A 21277-nucleotide genomic window follows, 5' to 3' on the forward strand; every position below is an offset into this window, starting at 1 on the left:
TTAGCCTGGTTGACACGACCCACCTGATTCAGTGCATGGAGAGTTGTGGCCACACTGGTCTGGAAGGGAGGCAGTTTGTTAATGCAATATTCTCTCAGAAATTGTACGACAGGTTTGATTGATTCACTCATGTATTTTGTGGCTTGGGGGTTGAGACCTCTTGTTAGGATTTGAAAATCCAACTGTTGTAATGGAAGGGGGTGACACTTGGGGGCTGCTTTGGGTGTTTGAGTGAAAAAGACGGAGAGACAATTAGCCCCCTTCATTATCAACACATTGTGCAGAGTCCAACAACGTCAAAAAGACATTCCAGACTTTGAGGACTTTGAGAGTTAGGTGTTTGCCAGACTAACTGGGGGTGGGAATGGGGCCAGAATTTCATTATTTACTAATGTGTTACAAAAGAATCTCAATATTTGTGAACTGATTGAAGCTGTTGTTTAGAAGTTTGGATATGATGATGACGTTTCAACCTCCTGAATAGTTATTAATGGAACCAGTGAGCACCCTTATACTGGGCCTAATATAACCCTGGATCTTCCAACCAAGGTACCCATTAGAAAAACATGGCCTTGATTTATTGATCTAGGTTTCCATTTCTATTGTTGTCTTTTGAATTAGAAATGGTAAAAGACCTCATGGTTCCAAAGGAAAGTGATCTTTGGAACTGAGCCAAGGCATTGCTAGGAGAGATCCAAGAAGTAGACCAGTAAGAGAGAGAGCTAGGGCTAGGCTATGAAGTATTGAGCCAATGGAAGGGCTGGTTATGGCTTAACTCGCAAAGTCAGGGAGAGGTGGAAAACAATCACTGAGGGAGAAAAAAAAACACTCATACCGCACTCATATTGGAGCTGAGGGGACAGAGAGCAACAAGCTCAGGGATTGAAACTGGACAGCTTCAAGAGAGGAAAACTGATAATATCTATGAGATTGTTCTGATTCAGCTTGTATTGCTTTGAGCAGAGACATTAGTTGCAGAATATAACTTACAGGTAACAGAAGTGAAGATGTTTGCGGTGCACTTGCTCTCTTTCTATTTCTCCAAGCTGCAGGAGGACCAAATCAAGAAGGTGAGACATTTCTGAGATGTCAAGTGTTGTATTTGATCAGAAGCTTGTTTGTTATGGTTATGTATACATACTGTAAGTAGCCTAGTTACTATAGAAATACAGAATTTGGTGATACTGTAATCATGTCAGTTGTGTGTAATGCATGGGCAGGATTACTTTTTTTGTATTTTCTCCAACTTGTTTGTGAATTACAGAGCAAAGGATGGTTTACAGTTTCTAGAGAGAAAAATTTGGCTAAAATGTTAGTTTGTAGGAATTAAATAATATTTGCTGGAGTTTCCAAATAGTTCATAGCAGCATTTACTGCAGTCTACAGGATTACTGTAAATGTATTTAATTTATGCCTGCATGTGAAATGTCTGTTTGAGTCAGTTGAAGCCTTTTGATGAGGTGGCCCTTCATTCAGGTATGAAATCCTGACTGGTGTGGTGGCTTAATGGGGCTACATTTATTTCACAATGTTGCCTAAGGAATGATTAACCTTCTTGTTGCATTACTCATTTCCATGGATAGATAGTAGGGATTGCAAGACAAAAGGGGACCTTGTCCTCTGAAACCATGTTCATTGGAAAGGGATTTGTCATCACAGTTTGACAGCTTTAGATATGCAGTGCATTCGTAGAGTATTCAGACCCCTTCACTTTTTCCACATTTTGTTACGTTACAGCCTTATTCTAAAATTGATTAAATGCATTTTTTTCATCATAAATCCACACACAATACCCCATAATGACAAAGCGAAAACAGGTTTTTAGAAATGTTTGCAAATGTATAAAATATGTAAATACCTTATTTACACAAGTATTCAGACCCTTTGCTATGAGACTTGAAATTGAGCTCAGGTGCATCCTGTTTACATTGATCATCCTTGAGAGGTTTTTACAACTTGATTGGAGTACACCTGTGGAAAGTTCAATTGATTGAACATGATTTGGAAAGGCGCACACTTGTCTATATAAGGTTCCACAGTTGACAGTGCATGTCAGAGCAAAAACCAAGCCACGAGGTCAAAGGAATTGTCCATAGAACTCTGAGACAGGATTGTGTCAAGGCGCAGATCTGGAGGAAATCAAGCACCGCTCATCACCTGGCCAATACCATCCCTACGGTAAACCATGGTGGTGGCAGCATCATGCTGTGGGGATGTTTTTCAGCAGCAGGGACTGGGAGACTAGTCAGGATTGAGGGAAAGATGAACGGAGCAAAGTATGGAGAGATCCTTGATGAAAACCTGCTCCAAAGTACTTAGGACCTCAGACTGGGGTGACGGTTCACCTTCCAACAGGACAACGACCCTAAGCACACAGCCCAGACAACTCACGAGTGTGTCCTTGAGTGGCCCGGACTTGAACCTGATCAAACGTCTCTGGAGAGACCTTAAAATATCTGTGCAGCGATATTTCCCATCCAACCTGACAGCTTGAGACGATCTGCAGAAAATAATGGGAGAAACTCCACAAAAACAAGTGTGCCAAGCTTGTAGCGTCATACCCAAGAAGACTCGAGGTAGTAATCGCTGCCCACGATGCTTCAAGAAAGTACAGAGTAAAGGGTCTGAATACTTATGTAAATGTCATATTTTATACATTTGCAAAAATGTCTAAACCTGTTTTTGCTTTGTCATTATGGGGTATTGTGGGTAGATTTGGGAAAAACGATTTAATCCATTTTAGAATAAGGCTGTAATGTAACAATGTGTTAAAAATGAAGGGGTCTGAATACTTTCCGAATGCACTGTATGTAAAGAGTTTAATGTATTATATTCCATGTTTTACTTTCAAGTAGTCAGCTGTGTGGTTGTCATCAGGGGCTGAATCCGTATTCGGGATGAAAACTATCCCCATAATTAATGACTTTGGCATGATCATTTAAAACCAAAATATTGCATTCAATTCCTTTCCCACCGCATTAGTAACAGTTAAATCCCATGTGTCTTAGCCTCTTTTTTTAAACTCTTTCTTCTCATGCTCTGTATTAAACTGTTTGTTTGGTTTTGTTTGAAGTGTGGATACAGGAAACTAGAAGACAACTTTTTATTTTTTTTACACAGATGGGCCTCTGAGAAAGCATGGAACAGATTTGATTTTGGATTATAGGAGTTGTTTCAGGCATTATTCTGAATCATTCACACGTGCAAGGCTAACTTTACAATATTTATGTTTGGCCTTGGATGTAGTCAAGTCATTCTATAGGTAGGTTCTTTGTCAGTTAGTTGGCTAAAGATCAGTTGCACAGTGACTCTCCTACTCTTTGCCCCCCCCCCCACCAGGTGGACAGGTTCCTGTATGCCATGCGTCTCTCCGATGACCAGTTAGTGGACATTTCAGCTCGCTTTCGTGCAGGGATGGAAAAAGGACTGTCCAGTGAAAGCAACGCTACAGCCGCGGTCAAGATGCTGCCCACACATGTCCTCTCAACCCCCGATGGATCAGGTGCTGACATGTAATTAGTGAAACTACTGCTTTTGTCTGTCTGACACCACATACAGTGCATTCGGAAAGTATTCAGACCCCTTTGCCTTTTCCACATTTACAGCCTTATTCAAAAATGGAATACATTTTTTCCCCCTCCTCAATCTACCCACAATACCCCATAATGACAAGGCAAAACAGGTTTTTAGACATTTTTACAAATACGAAAATGTCACATTTGCACAAGTATTCACACCCTTTACTCAGTACTTTTTTGAATCACCTTTGACAGAGATTACAGCCTCAAGCTTTCTTGGGTAGGATGCTACAAGCTTGGCACACCTGTATTTGGGGAGTTTCTCCCAATCTTCTCTGCAGATCCTCTCAAGCTCTGTCAGGTTGGATGGTGGAGCGTGTCTGAACAGCTATTTTCAGGTCTCTCCAGAGATGTTTGATCGTGTTCAAGTCTGCGCTCTGGCTGGGCCACTCAAGGACATTCAGAGACTTGTCCCGAAGCCACTCCTGCGTTGTCTTGCCTGTGTGCTGAGGGTTGTTGTCCTGTTGGAAGGTGAACCTTTGTCCCAGTTTGAGGTCCTGAGCACTCTGGACAAGATTTTCATCAAGGATCTCGCTGTACTCTTGCTGTACTGCTCCGTTCATCTTTCCCTCGATCCTGACTAGTCTCCCAGTTACTGCCTCTGACAAACATCCCCACAGCATGACGCTGCCACCACCATGCTTCACCGTAGGGATGGTGCCAGATTTCCTCCAGACGTGACGCTTGGCATTCAGGCCAAAGAGTTCAATCTTGGTTTCATCAGACCAGAGAATCTTGTTGCTCATGGTCTGAGAGTCCCCTAGATGCCTGTTGGTAAACTCATGCCATGTGCCTTTTACTCAGGACTAGCTTCCGTCTGTCCACTCTACCATAAAGGCCTGATTCGGTGGAATGCTGCAGAGATGGTTGTCCTTCTGGAAGATTCACAGATTTCCACAGAGGAACTCTTGAACTCTGTCAGAGTGACCATCGGGTTCTTGGTCACCTCCCTGACCAAGGCCCTTCTCCATCGATTGCTCAGTTTAGCCTCAACACAATCCTGTCTCGTGTGCCCTTCCAAATCATGTCCAATCAATTGAATTTACCACAGGGGGACTCCAATCAAGTTGTAGAAACATCTCAAGGATGATCAATGGAAACAGGATGCACCCGAGCACTATTTTGAGTCTCATAGCAGAGTCTGTATACATATAAATAAGGTATTTCAGTTTTTTATGTTTAATTAATTTGCACAAAAAAAATGTCAGCATGGTATTTTGTGTACATTGATGAGGATTCTTTATTTTGATTCAACCCATTAAGACTGTAACGTAACAAAATGTGGAAAAGGTCTAGGGGCCTGAATACTTTCCAAATGCACTGTATACAAAAGTATGTACTCTAGACACCCCTTCAAATGAGTAGATTTGGCTATTTCAGCCACACCCGTTGTTGACAGGTATAACAAATCAAGCACACAGCCATGCAATCTCCATAGACAAACATTTGCAGTAGAATGGCGTTACTGAAGAGCTCATTGACTTTCAATGTGGCACCGTTATAGGATGCCACCTCCAACTCGGTTTGCCAAATTTCTATCCTGCTAAAGCTGCCACGGTCAACTGTAAGTGTTATTGTGAAGTGGAAAAGTCTAGGAGCAACAACGGCTCAGCCACGATGTGGTAGGCCACACAAGCTCACAGAACGGGACCGCCAAGTGCTGAAGCACGTAACGTGTAAAAATAATCTGTCCTGTGTTTCAAAACCTATTCACTACCATGTTCCAAACTGCCTCTGGAAACAACGTCAGCACAATAACTGTTTGTCGGGAGCTTCATGAAATGGGTTTCCATGGCTGAGCAGCTGCACACAAGCCTAAGTTCACCATGCGCAATGACAAGCGTCGACTGGAGTGGTGTAAAGCTCGCCGCCATTGGAATCTGGTGCAGTGGAAACGCGTTCTCTGGAGTGATGAATGACACTTCACCATCTGGCAGTCCGACAGATGAATCTGGGTTTGGCGGATGCCCGGAGAATGCTACCTCCACGGATGCATAGTGCCAACTGTAAAGCCTTTTGGAGGACGAATAATGGTCTGGGTATTGTATTTCATGGTTCGGGCTAGGCCCCTTCGTTCCAGTGAAGGGACATTTTTAACGCTACAGCATACAATGACATTCTAGATGGTTCTCTGCTTCCAACTTTGTGGAAACAGTTTGGGGAAGGCCCTTTCCTGTTTCAGCATGACAATTCCCCGTGCACAAATTAAAGAAATGGTTTGTCGGGATCGGTGTGGATGAACTTGATTGGCCTGCACAGAGCACTGACCTGAACCCCATCAAACACATTTGGGATGAATTGGAACGCTGACAGCAAGCCAGATCTAATCGGCCAACATTAGTGTGCGACCTCACTAATACTCTTGTGGCTGAATGGAAGCAAGTCCCTTCAGAAATGTTCCAACATCTAGTAGAAAGCCTTTCCAGAAGAGTGGAGACTGTTATAGCAGCAAAGGGGGACCTACTCCAAGCCCATGATTTTTTGGAATGAGATGCGGTGTCCACATACTTTTTGGTCATGTGGTGTATGTAACAACATGTTAATCATGTCTTTTTATTTGATATTTTCATCTTAATACATTCAGTTTTATGTGACAGGAGGTGTAGTGCTGTTTTATGAACAGGTGGTCAGTCAAAGTTAAAATTGTGTTGTCTCCACAGAGAAGGGAGAGTTCCTGGCTTTAGATCTGGGCGGCTCCAAGTTTAAAGTGCTCCAGGTGAAGGTGTCAGAGCATGGGAAAAGAAGGGTGGAGATGGAGAGTGAGACATACCCTATCCCAGAGGAACTCCTGAACGGTAGAGGGACTGAGGTGAGTAGAATGCAGGGTTGGGGAGTAACGGATTACATTTAATCCGTTAGATGTAATGGATTACAGAATTTCAGAAAGGTTTATTTTATATATAAAATGTATATCTCCATTGATTCTTGAAGAATATAACTTATAAATGCCTCATGAGCTTAGTTCAACTGTCACACTCCATGAGAACCCAAAATATAAGCTTGTTTTTCTCCAATGTTTGTAAACATTGTAAATGTAAACAAACACTGTACAGCCTCATAAACATGGTTAAAACAATAATGTTTATCATGGATGGTCAGTCCTTGAATCCATAGCTCTGTCTATTAATCTGAGAGTGGTTACATTTCTCCTTACCTATCCCTCAGCTTTTTACCAAAACAGAGGTGGGGCGACCGTTTTGTTATTGTTTCATCTGTGGATTTGCCCTTGAAACAGCTGCATATTATCAAGATATCAAAGTGTCACAAAAAGGTAAACAATAGGCCTATAGCAAAACAGCATATGACATTCATTTTTCACATGTAAATAGCACTTTTCAGTAGTCATGCCATTCCATGAGCACAGCATTTATTTTTTATTTTAGTAGGACTGAGTCCTTCATTTTGGAGTTATGCTCAGGTAAAACAATTTGGCTAATCTATACTTCCATATTTCCAAGTCCTATTCTTGAAGATCAAGGGGTATGACATTTATTAGAATGACTGGAAATCTGATAGTCTTTGGTTTTTAATGTAAAGATATAATTTAATTGTATTATTATATGTAGTAGAAAGCGATGGGTTAGAAGAAGCCTACATAGGCCTCCCGGGTGGCGCAGTGGTTAAGGGCGCTGTACTGCAGCGCCAGCTGTGCCATCAGAGTCCCTGGGTTCGCACCCAGGCTCTGTCGTAACCGGCCGCGACCGGGAGGTCCGTGGGGCGACGCACAATTGGCCTAGCGTCGTCCGGGTTAGGGAGGGATTGGTCGGTAGGGATCTCCTTGTCTCATCGCGCACCAGCGACTCCTGTGGCGGGCCGGGCGCAGTGCGCACTAGCCAAGGTTGCCAGGTGCACGGTGTAGCCTCCGACACATTGGCTTCCGGGTTGGATGCGCGCTGTGTTAAGAAGCAGTACGGCTGGTTGGGAGGACGCATGACATTCAGCCTTCGTCTCTCCCGAGCCCGTACGGGAGTTGTAGCAATGAGACTACAACAATTGGATACCATGAAATTGGGGAGAAAAAGGGGTAAAAAAAAAAAGAAGAAGCCTACATAACCAAACCATAAAGTAAAATGTAACATCCATATTTGGCCAGCTATGTAACCGTTAACATGGATTTTTCCTGCAATAGATGTCGTTCAATTGGGAATGTACATTTTTGTCTTCTTCTAATGCCTTTTTTTATAGGGAAAGTAATCTAAAAGTAACTGAATATAATCAGATTTTGGGTCATAATCAGAGTTTGGGTAATCCAAAAGTTACGTTACTGATTTAAACAGGTAAATGTAATGGATTACATTTAGAAAATAACCTACCCAACCCTGGTAGAATGACAGGAGATGTTGTTATACAGACAGACATAAACTGTTTAAAAATGGGAATCGTTGAAACCTGCAAAAAAGTAAAAAATATATAATAAATTATGGTAATTTACTGGCAGCCAGTTACCTGTAAGTTACTGTAAAAAAAAAAAAGGTACAGTATGTTACCTTACATTTCAAATAAACGTTAGTTTAACAATGCATTACTGTAAAGAAAGCACTTCTTTACAGTAAAGCACATATTTACAGTAATGTACTGACAATATACTGTTACTTTTTTAAAGGTAAGTGGTACACTGTTCAGCTAAAATAGCGTAAACCTCTTTAATCAATATGATTACATTTGATGGCGCCTAACCAATTGTGCTATTATGTGTATTTTACTTTTTTTTTGTTGTTTTTTTTAAACTTATTTTGTACATAATGTTTCTGCCACCGTCTCTTATGACCGAAAATAGCTTCTGGATATCAGGACAGCGATTACTCACCTCGTACTGCACAAACAAGTCGGACGCTAAGGATGTACTTCAGACACCTGACAAGGCCCAAATCCCCGCCATTCGCATGAAGAAGAGACGGAGATATCGGAACGTAGGTCAGGGTGCCTTGTAAGGATCCAACGGCGAGTGAATAATACACCTTTACCATCAGTCCTATTTACCAACATGCAATCATTGGATAACAAAATGGATGAGCTACGATCAAGACTATCCTACCAACGGGACATTAAAAACTGTAATATCTTATGTGTCACTGAGTCGTGGCTGAAAGACGACATGGATAACATACAGCTAGCTGGGTTTTTGGTCCATTGGCAAGATATAGCAGCTTTGTAGGCCTATGTAGCAAAATTTTATCTATGATCGTATGCTATCATTCATGTTTTTTTGTATATTATTTTTATATCTAAAAATGAACCATCAAGCCATGATTACAGACACCTGTGTGTGTCCTTTGACACTATATATTTTTTATTTATTTCACCTTTATTTAACCAGGTAGGCAAGTTGAGAACAAGTTCTCATTTACAATTGTGACCTGTCCAATATAAAGCAAAGCAGTTCGACACATACAACGACACAGAGTTACATATGGAGTAAAACAAACATACAGTCAATAATACAGTATAAACAAGTCTATATACGATGTGAGCAAATGAGGTGAGATAAGGGAGGTAAAGGCAAAAAAAGCAACATCCGCACTGAGCTAATGGGTAGAGCTGCCGCTTTCAAGGAGCGGGAAGCTTATAAGAAATCCCGCTATGCCCTCCAACGAACCATCAAACAGGCAAAGCGTCAATACAGGACTGAGATTGAATCGTACTACACCGGCTCCGATGCTCGTCGAATGTGGCAGGGCTTGCAAACTATTACGGACTAGAAAAGGGAAGCACAGCTGCGAGCTGCCCATTGACACAAGCCTACCAGACAAGTTAAATTACTTCTATGCTTGCTTCGAGGCAAGTAACACTGAAACATGCATGAGAGCATCAGCTGTTCCGGACGACTGTGTGTTAACACTCTTCGTAGCCGATGTGAACAGATCAACATTCATAAGTCCGCAGGGCCAGACGGATTACCAGGACATGTACTGGTATGTCCAGCGCATGTACCAGGACATGCACTGACCAACTGGCAAGTATCTTCACTGACATTTTCAACCCGTTCCTGACTGAGACTGTAATATCAACATGCTTCACCATTTTTCTTGTGCCCAAGAACACTAAGGTAACCTGCCTAAATGACTACCGACCCGTAGCACTCACATCTGTAGCCATGAAGTGCTTTGAAAGGCTGGTCATGGCTCACATCAACACCATTATCCCAAAAACCCTAGACCCACTCCAATTTGCATACCACCCCAACAGATCCACAGATGATGCAATCTCTATTGCACTCAACACTGCTCTTTCCCACCTGGACAAAAGGAACACCTATGTGAGAATGCTATTCATTGACTACAGCTCAACGTTCAACACCATAGTGCCCTCTAAAGCTCATCAATAAGCTAAGGGCCCTGGAACTAAACACCTCCCTCTACAACTGGATCCTGGACTTTCCGACGGGCCGCCCCCAGGTGGTAAGGGTAGGTAACAACACATTCGCCATGCTGCTCCTCAACACAGGGGCCCCTCGGGGTGCGTCCTCAGTCCCCTCCTGTACTCCCTGTTCACTCATGACTGCATGGCCAGGCATGACTCCAACACCACCATCAAGTTTGCTGATGACACAACAGTGGTAGGCCTGATCAACGATGAGACAGTATATAGGGAGGAGGTCAGAGACCTGGCCGTGTGGTGCCAGGTTAACAACCTCACCCTCAACATGATCAAACAAAGGAGATGATTGTGGGCTACGGGAAAATGAGGACAGAGCACACCCCTATTCTCATCGATGGGGCTGTAGTGGAGCAGGTTGAGAGCTTCGAGTTCTTTGGTGTCCACATCACCAACAAACTATCATGGACCAAGGCAGTTGTGAAGAGGGGCACGACAAAGCCTATTCCCCCCTCAGGAGACTGAAAAGGTTTGGCATGGGTCCTCAGGTCCTCAAAAAGTTCTACAGCCGCACCATCGAGAGCATCCTGACTGGTTGTGTCACCGCCTGGTATGGCAACTGCTCGGTCTCCAACAGCAAGGCACTACAGAGGGTAGTGCGTACGGCCCAGTACATTACTTGGGCCAAGCTTCCTGCCATCCAGGACCTCTATACCAGGCAGTGTCAGAGGAAGGCCCTAAAAATTGTCAAAGACTCCAGCCATCCTAGTCATAGACTGTTCTCTCTGTGCTACCGCATGGCAAACGGTACCGGAGCGCCAAATCTAGGTCCAAAATGCTTCTTAACAGCTTCTACCCCCAAGCTATAAGACTCGTGAAGTCTGAGCCATACAGCTCGGAAGTCACCTTTCACTGAGAATGGAAGCTTTTCCCTTCTGTTCTAATCTATTTGAAATTTCCAAATTGCCAAATTTTCTGTCATTGGTTGGCTTCCCACGGATACTTTTTTAACCAGAAAAGTCAGACCCCCACTTTCTGAGAACTGAATCATCACACATTTCATCAGGATCTTTGTGTCAGGACATTTTTGGTTAGTCAACACAGCTCCATTCTGTTCATTTCCCAAGCACTGTGATGACGCACATGACAAATCAGCTGTTTTCTTAGATGGTTTCAGTGGAAACAAGTACACTAAAATCTACCTGTCTCTCTTTGCACACAGATCTACGCCTATAAATATACAATCAAATAATGAATATGGAGCTTGACAGGGAAGCTGATCTTTCAGCAGGGATGCCATTTCATCAAGAAGATGCAGCAGGCATCTGAGCTAGCATTTTCCCAATGGTGCTGGGCAGTTATGTGGGCAGAGTTCGAGAGAACTAATAGGTCTACAACATAAAGGAGGCCAATACTGCATGGCAAATCTAGGAAGTAATTCAGAAGGAATCAGAGTACTTTACTCATTTAGAGTAATCAGATTACATTACTGTAATTAGTCACAGATTACATGTTGTAAGTAATCTGTCCAACCCTGTCTCTTTTACAGATGTTTGATCATGTTGCAGAGTCTCTGAAAGACTTCCTGCAAAAGAAGCACATCAACCAGAAGAGGAAAGCTTTGGGCTTCACCTTCTCTTTCCCTTGTGGACAGTCCAAAATAGATGAGGTATTTATGCAATATACCACGAGAGGTTGTGGTATATGATCAATATACCACGGCTAAGGGCTGTTCTTAAGCACGACGCAACGGGGAGTGCCTGGATACAGCGCTTAGCCCTGGTATATTGGCCATATACCACAAACCCCAGAGGTGCCATATTGCTATTATACATATATTTTTTTTTTATATACATTCTTTTAATTTGATTTTTAATTTTAAAAAATGATATATATATATTAACTTTTATTTAACTAGGCAAGTCAGTTAAGAACAAATTCTTATTTACAATGACGGCTTAGGGACAGTGGGTTAACTACCTTGTTCAGGGGCAGAATGACAGATTTTTACCTTGTCAGCTCGGGGATTTGATCTAGCAACCTTTCAGTTACTGGCCCAACACTCTAACCACTAGGCTAGAAACTGTTTACCAAGGTAATTAGAGCAGTAAAAATAAACATTTTGTCATACCCGTGGTATATGGTCTGTAATACCACGGCTGTCAGCCAATCAGCATTCAGGCCTCGAACCACCCAATTTATAATTAACACTACAGCCTAGGTTATTGATTAGATGTCTCTTTACTCTAGATACTCACATTAAGATATGATTCCCATTGTATTATCACTCCAAAAATATCAGATGGGCTCCAATTGATTATCAGTAAAAACCAGCTACCTGCAAGCCACTTTCATATGATGTAACAGTAGGTGTGACAAACTTGTTAATTGTGTGACTATCTATTCAGAGTGTAATCCTTGCTTTCTTTCAACAATCAAAACCTGTTTCAGGGAGTGCTGTTGTCATGGTCAAAGAACTACAAGGCCAGAGGAGTCCTGGGGACCAATGTGGTGCAATCCTTGAGACAGGCCATTGATAGAGTCGGGGTATTAAGAGAGATCTTATTCACTACTTATTATCACTCAGTTCATTTTTTTCTTGCATTTCTGTATATACTACAGTATATATAAAAAAAGGAATTTGTCAATTAAAACACCAGCCAACACTGTTTATAGGGAATCAATGTGGATGTCCTGGCCCTTGTTAATGACACAGTGGGAACCATGATGACCTGTGGCTATGACGACCAGCGTTGTGAAGTGGGGGTCATCATAGGTCAGCCTGATATTAATTTGTACCCTTCATTCAGAATGGTCATTTCATTGTCAGTATTATTAGCCTACAAATAGTCTTTCTCACCATCACCATGTAATCTCAGGCACAGGTACTAATGCTTGCTACATGGAGGAGCTGAGACACATTGACTTGGTGGAGGGAGACGAGGGCAGGATGTGCATCAACACAGAGTGGGGAGCCTTCGGGGACGATGGGACACTCGATGACTTCATTACACACTTTGACCGAGAGATTGATGCTGCCTCCACCAACCCAGGGAAGCAACTGTAAGCACCAAAATCCATAACCAACCATATTGGAAATACATTAAATATTAGATATCATTGTAAACATTCTGAGTAAACCAACGATATGGTTTCCCTTTATTTACAATTGACGGAATAGGAATGTAAATAAAGACTGTTAACACTAGTTTGTTGCTCTGGCAGGTTTGAGAAGATGGTGAGTGGGATGTACATGGGGGAGTTGGTGAGACTCATTCTGTTAAAGATGGCCAAGAAGGGACTACTGTTTGATGGCAGAGTTTCCGATGCTCTACGCACCAAAGGGAAATTTCAGACCAAACACATCACTTTAATTGAACAGTAAGAGCATTTTCCATGAGTCTTAATGCTCACGCTATTATTTGTACTAATTTTCACAGACATTATTCAGGGTAATGTATGTTACACTGTGATAACTATGTCAGGACTATACTTCCAGGTACAAAGACGGGCTGAAGAACACCAGGGAAATCCTTACGGAGCTCGGCCTGTCTCCCTCAGCAGATGATTGCCTTGCCGTCCAACACGTCTCCACCATCGTGTCCTTCAGGTCAGCTAACCTCTGCGCCGCCGCGCTGGCTGCCATCCTCACCCGCATCCGCGAGAACAGGAAGCTGAAGAGCTTGCGGATCACTGTTGGGGTTGACGGAACTGTCTACAGAACACATCCACAGTATGTAGCCATAAGTCACGGAAGGTTTCTGCTCAGAGTGGCAGTTTTCATCTTTGCCTGTGAACGCTGACAATAAACTCTCTCCCTCTCTGTCTCGCTCTCTCTTTCTCTCCCTCCAAGGTACCCCAAGAGGCTCCACAAGGTGGTGCGCCAGTTGGTGCCAGAGTGCCATGTGCGCTTTGTGCTGTCTGAGAGTGGTAGCAGTAAGGGGGCTGCTATGGTAACAGCGGTGGCTCAGAGGCTGGCGGCCCAGAGGAGGGAGATCAACGACACTCTTGCTCTACTCAGCCTGAGTCCAGAGAACCTCCAGCAGGTCAGGGACAAGATGAGAGTGGAGCTAGAGAGAGGCCTTAGGAGGGATTCTCACAGAACTGCCTCTGTTAAAATGCTGCCCTCCTTTGTGTACAGGATACCTGATGGGACAGGTGAGAGGACTGGCTACAGATTGCTATGCAGTGGATCTAAAGGTTTACCTTGTTGTTCATAATGCGGAACTTTATCATGTTATTACCATGCTATAACCCATTATTACACTTTATTCTGTACTTTCACCTAAACAGTTTATGAAATGTTGCTGTCTAAAATCACATCATTAGGTGCAAGTTGTTTCATTTAAAGTCAAGTGATTACAAAGTTTATTATTGCAGAGCGAGGAAAGTACTTGGCGTTGGACCTGGGAGGAACTAACTTCCGGGTGTTGGTGGTGAAAATCCGGAGTGGAATACGCAAGTCTGTCCGCATGTACAACAAGATCTACGCCATCCCTCTGGAGATCATGCAGGGCACAGGAGAGGAGGTGAGCTCCCCCCCCCCCCCCCCCCCCCCCCCCCCCCCCGCTGACTGATAACTAGGTCCCTAACCCCTTAGCCTGACAAACTCTTTGTTTCTAGCTGTTCGACCACATTGTCCAGTGCATCTCAGATTTCCTAGACTACATGGGGATGAAGAATACTCGGCTCCCGCTTGGTTTCACCTTTTCTTTCCCCTGCAGACAGACAGGAATCGATAAGGTAAAAGTACAATCGTCATGATGAAGAAATCATCTTCAATGCCAAAGAATGGCAGTTATTTCAATGCCTGGTGTGCTTAATCAGGGTAAGTCATTCCATGATTAAGTATGTTACCACTCTCCATTGTAATACTTCCTTCCTCAGGGAAGTTTGGTTAGCTGGACCAAAGGGTTCAAAGCCACAGACTGTGAAGGAAATGATGTTGTGGAAATGCTCCGAGAGGCTATCAAAAGACGGAATGTGAGTGAAATGGAACAATTGCCCATTATGAAAGTGTATATACACACTACCGTTCAAAAGTTTGTGGTCACTTAGAAATGTCCATGTTTTTGAAAGAAAAGCAAGTTTTTTTGTCCATTAAAATAACATCAAATTGATCAGAAATACAGTGTAGACATTGTTCATGTTGTAAATGACTATTGTAGCTGGAAACGGCATATTTTCTTTTAAATCAAATTGTAATTGTCACATACACATGGTTATCAGATGTTAATGCGAGTGTAGCGAAATGCTTGTGCTTCTAGTTCCGACAATGCAGTAATAACCAACAAGTAATCTAACCTAACTATTTCACAACTACTACCTTATACACACAAGTGTAAAGGGATGAAGAATATGTACATGAAAATATATGAATGAGTGATGGTACAGAACGGCATAGGCAAGATGCAGTAGATGGTATTGGGTACAGTATATATGTACATATGAGATGAGTAATGTAGGGTATGTAAACATTATATTAAGTGGCATTGTTTAAAGTGGCTAGTGATACAGGGGGGCAAAAAAGTATTTAGTCAGCCACCAATTGTGCAAGTTCTCCCACTTATAAAGATGAGAGAGGCCTGTAATTTTCATCATAGGTACACTTCAACTATGACAGACAAAATGAAGAAAAAAAATCCCAGAAAATCACATTTTTTATGAATTTATTTGCAAATTATGGTGGAAAATAAGTATTTGGTCAATAACAAAAGTTCATCTCAATACTTTGTTATATACCCTTTGTTGGTAATGACAGAGGTAAAATGTTTTCTGTAAGTCTTCACAAGGTTTTCACACACTGTTGCTGGTATTTTGACCCATTCCTCCATGCAGATCTCCTCTAGAGCAGTGATGTTTTGGGGCTGTTGCTGGGCAACAGACTTTCAACTCCCTCCAAATATTTTCTATGGGGTTGAGATCTGGAGACTGGCTTGGCCAGTCCAGGACCTTGAAATGCTTCTTACGAAGCCACTCCTTTGTTACTGATGGTAGGTTTTGTTACTTTGGTCCCAGCTCTCTGCAGGTCATTCACTAGGTCCTCCCGTGTGGTTCTGGGATTTTTGCTCACCGTTCTTGTGATCATTTTGACCCCACGGGGTGAGATCTTGCGTGGAGCCCCAGATCGAGGGAGATTATCAGTGGTCTTGTATGTCTTCCATTTCCTAATAATTGCTCCCACAGTTGATTTCTTCAAACCAAGCTGCTTACCTATTGCAGATTCAGTCTTCCCAGCCTGGTGCAGGTCTACAATTTTTTTTCTGGTGTCCTTTGACAGCTCTTTGGTCTTGGCCATAGTGGAGTTTGGAGTGTGACTGTTTGAAGTTGTGGACAGGTGTCTTTTATGCTGATAACAAGTTCAAACAGGTGCCATTAATACAGGTAACGAGTGGAGGACAGAGGAGCCTCTTAAAGAAGAAGTTACAGGTCTATGAGAGCCAGAAATCTTGCTGGTTTGTAGGTGACCAAATACTTATTTTCCACCATAATTTGCAAATAAATTAATTAAAAATCCTACAATGTGATTTTCTGGATTTTTTTTCTAATTTTGTCTGTCATAGTTGAAGTGTACCTATGATGAAAATTACAGGCCTCATCTTTTTAAGTGGGAGAACTTGCACAATTGGTGGCTGACTAAATACTTTTTTGCCCCACTGTACATTTTCTATATCAATTTTTCCATTATTATTAAAGTTGAGTCAGTATGTTGGCAGCAGCCACTCAATGTTAGTGGTGGCTGTTTAACAGTCTGATGGCCTTGAGATCGAAGCTGTTTTACAGTCTCTCGGTCCCTGCTTCGATGCACCTGTACTGACCTCACCTTCTGGATGATAGCGGGGTGAACAGGCAGTGGCTCGGTGATTGTTTTCCTTGATGATCTTTATGGCCTTCCTTTGACATCGGGTGGTGTAGGTGTCCTGGAGGGCAGGTAGTTTGCCCCCGGTGATGCGTTGTGCAGACCTAACTACCCTCTGGAGAGCCTTACGGTTGTGGGCGGAGCAGTTGCCGTACCAGGCGATGATACAGCCCGACAGGATGCTCTCGATTGTGCATCTGTAAAAGTTTTTGGTGACAAGCCAAATTTATTCAGCCTCCAGAGTTTGAAGCGCTGCTGTGCCTTCTTCACCCCGCTGTCTGTGTGGGTGGACCAATTCAGTTTACTACTCCCTTCACAGGACAGCCTAAACTGGCTCTAACCAGAATAGAAAGAGGAGTGGGAGGCCCTGGGGGACAACTGAGCAAGAGGACAAGTACATTAGAGTGTCTAGTTTGAGAAACAGACACCTCAAGGCCAGCATCCCAGACTTGCCTCTTCACTGTTGACGTTGAGACTGATGTTTTGCGGGTACTATTTAATGAAGCTGCCAGCTGAGGACTTGTGAGGCGCCTGTTTCTCAAACTAGACACTAATGTACTTGTCCTCTTGCTCAGTAGTGCACCGGGGCCTCCCACTCTTCTTTATATTCTGGTTAGAGCCAGTTTGCGCTGTTCTGTGAAGGGAGTAGTACACAGCGTTGTACAAGATCTTCAGTGTCTTGGCAATTTCTTGCATGGAATAGCCATCATTTCTCAGAACAAGAATAGACTGACACGTTTCAGAAGAAAGTTCTTTGTTTCTGGCCATTTTGAGCCTTAATCGAACCAACAAATGCTGATGCTCCAGATACTCAACAAGTCTAAAGGCCAGATTTATTGCTTCCTTAATCAGCATAACAGTTTTCAGCTGTGCTAACATAATTGCAAAATGGTTTTATAATGATCCATTAGCCTTTAAAAATGACTAGGATTAGCTAAGACAACATGCCATTGGAACTCAGGAGTGATGGTTGCTGATAATGGGCCTTTTTATGCCTATAAGTCATAGTCATTTACAACATGAACAATGTCTACACTGTATTTCTGATCAAATTTGATGTTATTTTAATGGACAAAAAATGTGCTTTTCTTTCAAAAACAAGGACATTTCTAAGTGACCCCAAACTTTTGAACGGTAGTATAGGTCAAAAGTAATATTTTGTTTCCTGTAGGAATTTGATCTTGACATTGTTGCCGTGGTGAATGACACAGTGGGCACAATGATGACATGTGCATATGAAGACCCCAAGTGTGAGATAGGACTCATTGCTGGTATGTAGGGCCTATTCTCAGCCCTGGTGGTTTTTCATTGTACTATAGAGTGACGTATGTATGATCTTAGTGTGAAATGCTGCCCCCTAGGAACGGGGAGTAATGTGTGCTACATGGAGGAGATGAGGAACATTGAGATGGTGGAGGGGGACGAGGGACAGATGTGTGTGAACACAGAGTGGGGCGGTTTTGGCGAGAATGACTGCATAGAGGACATCCGGACCAGGTTTGACAGAGAAGTAGATGAGGGGTCATTGAACAACGGCAAACAAAGGCAAGTTGTTAACATCCAAACCTGACTGACCACTTCCTGTACCACTACAGGACACATCCAGACCTGACCTACCACTTCCTGTACCACTACAGGACACATCCAGACCTGACCTACCACTTCCTGTACCACTACAGGACACATCCAGACCTGACTGACCACTTCCTGTACCACTACAGGACACATCCAGACCTGACTGACTACTTCCTGTACCTCTAGAGGACACATCCAGACCTGACTGACCACTTTCTGTACCACTACAGGACACATCCAGACCTGACTGACCACTTCCTGTACCACTGCAGGACACCCTGGTGCCAGGGATTGTCATTCAATTATTTTATTTTCCATAGCTCAGTCTAATCTAATGTGAATTAGTTATTCAAGCATGCTAAAGGGAGATGCTTAATTAATGCTTGTGGACACTGTCCCATAATCAGGTTTGGTCAAGGTTCTACATGATAAATGCTAAATATTAGTTCTGCAACTGTGCAGAGAGATATGCATTAATTTTCCCTAACACATCATCTTTTTAAAAGGCTTTATTAAAATTATGCTTGACCATATTTTGGTTAATAGGAGGTCTAGACTATTGGCACAGTGAAATATTGAATAATTTGTCATATCCTGTTGCCCCAGGTTTGAGAAGATGACAAGTGGTATGTACTTGGGGGAGATAGTGAGGCAGATTCTCATCGACCTAACCAGAAGAGGTCTTCTGTTCCGAGGCCACATCACAGAGCCTCTGAAGACCAGGGGCATCTTCGAGACCAAGTTCCTGTCCCAAATAGAGAGGTACAGAGTTGTATAAATTATCACGTAGTACAGCAACTCAGGCCTGTAATAGTAGACAGATCGAATGTAAATCTACATGGGATATAGGATTACTAATATGAATATTTGAACATGTGCTTTTAAAGCTGGTTAGGAATACTTAAGTATTTACAGTTGCATGAATAGGCTTTTATACTATGGTTTCCCGAAACGTAACAAAATGTTTTGCAATGGGAACCGTTTACTCCAAACGGAAAACATTTTGCAACGAAAACTAGAGTTTCTATTGGGCAAATTCAGGTGGGTCCCTCCCTGTTTTGTACTGTTTGCTTCTGTTTGCGCTTCTGTTTGCTTATGAATGCCTCTGTTTGGTTCCTTCGGTTCTGAGTCCCTGCCCATCTTCCGAAAACATTTAAAAAACGTACCTATTCACAAAGTATCTTGATTAATCCCACAGGACCCCTCACCCCTACCCTTGTGTTTCTCGTGCTTGTCTTTTCTTAATAGCACTGACTTTGCTGATAGCTACTTTGAGGAAAAAATGACTTACTATGACTGTGATTTGTGGTTGTCTCTCCTAGCTAGCTACCTTAAGATGAATGCACTAAATGTAAGTCGCTCTGGACTAAAATGTAAAATGTAGTGAATACACCCCAGGTGTACAAGAATATCAAGTGTGTGACTCCTCTATCTCCACCCAGTGACCGGTTGGCGCTACTGCAGGTGAGGTCCATCCTGCAGCAGCTGGGTCTGGACAGCACATGTGATGACAGTATCATCGTCAAGGAGGTGTGTGGTACAGTGTCCCGCCGGGCGGCTCAGCTCTGTGGAGCCGGAATGGCCGCCATTGTCGACAAAATCAGAGAGAACCGTGGGCTGAACCAAATGAACATCACCGTGGGGGTGGACGGAACACTCTACAAGCTGCACCCACAGTGAGTAGCCACCAGGGGCAAGGGATATTTAGATTTAACAGGGTTATAATTATTCTTGAACAGACGGCAGAGTTTTGTTTATGTTGTTTATGTCGAAGGGGAGATAGTATTTCCGGTCAGATGACAGTGCAACACAGCAAGGAAGCCTCTAAGGGCAACATGTAGCCAGGAGTCAAATTAAGCCCTAGTTCAGACTTTGGCACAGTTTTAAAGAGTTTTAAAGCACAACACATCTAACACAGTACCTCTTGAACTGTGCAGCTTTTCCAGAATCCTCAAGGACACGGTCAAGGCTCTGGCGCCACAGTGTGACGTGGAGTTTGTCCTATCAGAAGATGGCAGTGGCAAAGGGGCCGCCCTCATCACAGCTGTGGCGCGTGGAGAGAATTAACACAAAATTAGACCTCGTTTATGCACAATATTTTGTGCCAAACACACAAAGGAATTGGTAACCTTGTGGTTCTTCCTCATTGTCATTTGTAAATGTAATGTATGGAAGGTGTGATGCTGTGCAATATTCTCTGGCCATAGTACCACTGCAATATAATCAAATAGCTGCTGTTAAAATTCTGTCTGTATTGGGATTCTCCACCTCTACACTGCTAAAACCTATCCAGACCCTCTTGCAAAACATTGAATGGGTTAGGACGAAGGGGAAGAGGTAGGGAGCAGATTGAGACTCGCTGCTACTATCTAGATGTGTTATTGCTTTGTTTTGAAATGGTCCTCGTGCTCTCAGCAGACAGGGACAGCAATGGGAGTGGGCCAGAGCAGAGGGTGTTGGAAAATGGAATGGATCAGACTGTAATGTCATAACAACACTATTCAGCATTGTGATGATCTGGTGGGTGAAGTCTGAGGAAGTTAAACTTGCAACTTTGTTCAAGCTCTCCATATGCAACAGAGTATGTGTCAACTTGTGTGATGCTTTTTTATTTTAGATATCAACAGGACTAATTCCACTTATATGAATATGTTAGTACTGAAGGAAATCCCTATCTCCATGTACAGAATGTACCCATTAAAGGTATGTGTATTCAATAAACTACTCCAAATAATACAATTGAAATGCCAAGTTTGTGGAATGTATCCCTTCTCTGTAGAGATTCTAGCATGTGTATGTGTAAGACATATTGACATGATCAGTGGTTTATAGCTGTTTCCAAATCTATATTCAATTGTCACATCGTGTAGAATTCAATTACACAACCACGTTAATAATTTTGAGTCATATCCTGGGTTACAACATTGGAATGCCCCCTCTTATATTGGCT

The 21277-nt window shown here is 42.8% G+C and overlaps 1 protein-coding gene across 3 annotated transcripts; it reads left to right on the forward strand.

The window, feature by feature from the left end:
- Window positions 1-690: 690 nt before the first annotated feature.
- Window positions 691-21072, forward strand: LOC139381526 (hexokinase domain containing 1). 3 transcript variants are annotated; one of them, XM_071125143.1, is made up of 18 exons: window positions 699-1070; window positions 3340-3502; window positions 6239-6387; window positions 11443-11562; window positions 12345-12440; window positions 12570-12669; window positions 12773-12956; window positions 13119-13274; window positions 13393-13626; window positions 13747-14051; window positions 14274-14422; window positions 14517-14636; window positions 14781-14876; window positions 17924-18023; window positions 18114-18297; window positions 18934-19089; window positions 19770-20003; window positions 20265-21072. In XM_071125143.1, the coding sequence occupies exons 1-18, from the start codon at window positions 1008-1010 to the stop codon at window positions 20392-20394; spliced, it is 2739 nt and encodes a 912-aa protein (XP_070981244.1). In that variant the 5' UTR covers window positions 699-1007; the 3' UTR covers window positions 20395-21072. The 3 variants fall into 3 exon arrangements, 2 of the variants coding, with proteins under 2 accessions (XP_070981245.1, XP_070981244.1); XR_011628560.1 differs by lacking the exons at window positions 19770-20003; window positions 20265-21072 and adding an exon at window positions 18432-18608 and having other exon boundaries at window positions 691-1070; window positions 18934-19057; XM_071125144.1 differs by lacking the exons at window positions 18934-19089; window positions 19770-20003; window positions 20265-21072 and adding an exon at window positions 18432-18932 and having other exon boundaries at window positions 691-1070.
- Window positions 21073-21277: the final 205 nt, after the last annotated feature.

The sequence above is a fragment of the Oncorhynchus clarkii genome, chromosome 23 (assembly GCF_045791955.1).
Source record: "Oncorhynchus clarkii lewisi isolate Uvic-CL-2024 chromosome 23, UVic_Ocla_1.0, whole genome shotgun sequence".
In the NCBI taxonomy this organism is placed as follows: domain Eukaryota; kingdom Metazoa; phylum Chordata; class Actinopteri; order Salmoniformes; family Salmonidae; genus Oncorhynchus; species Oncorhynchus clarkii.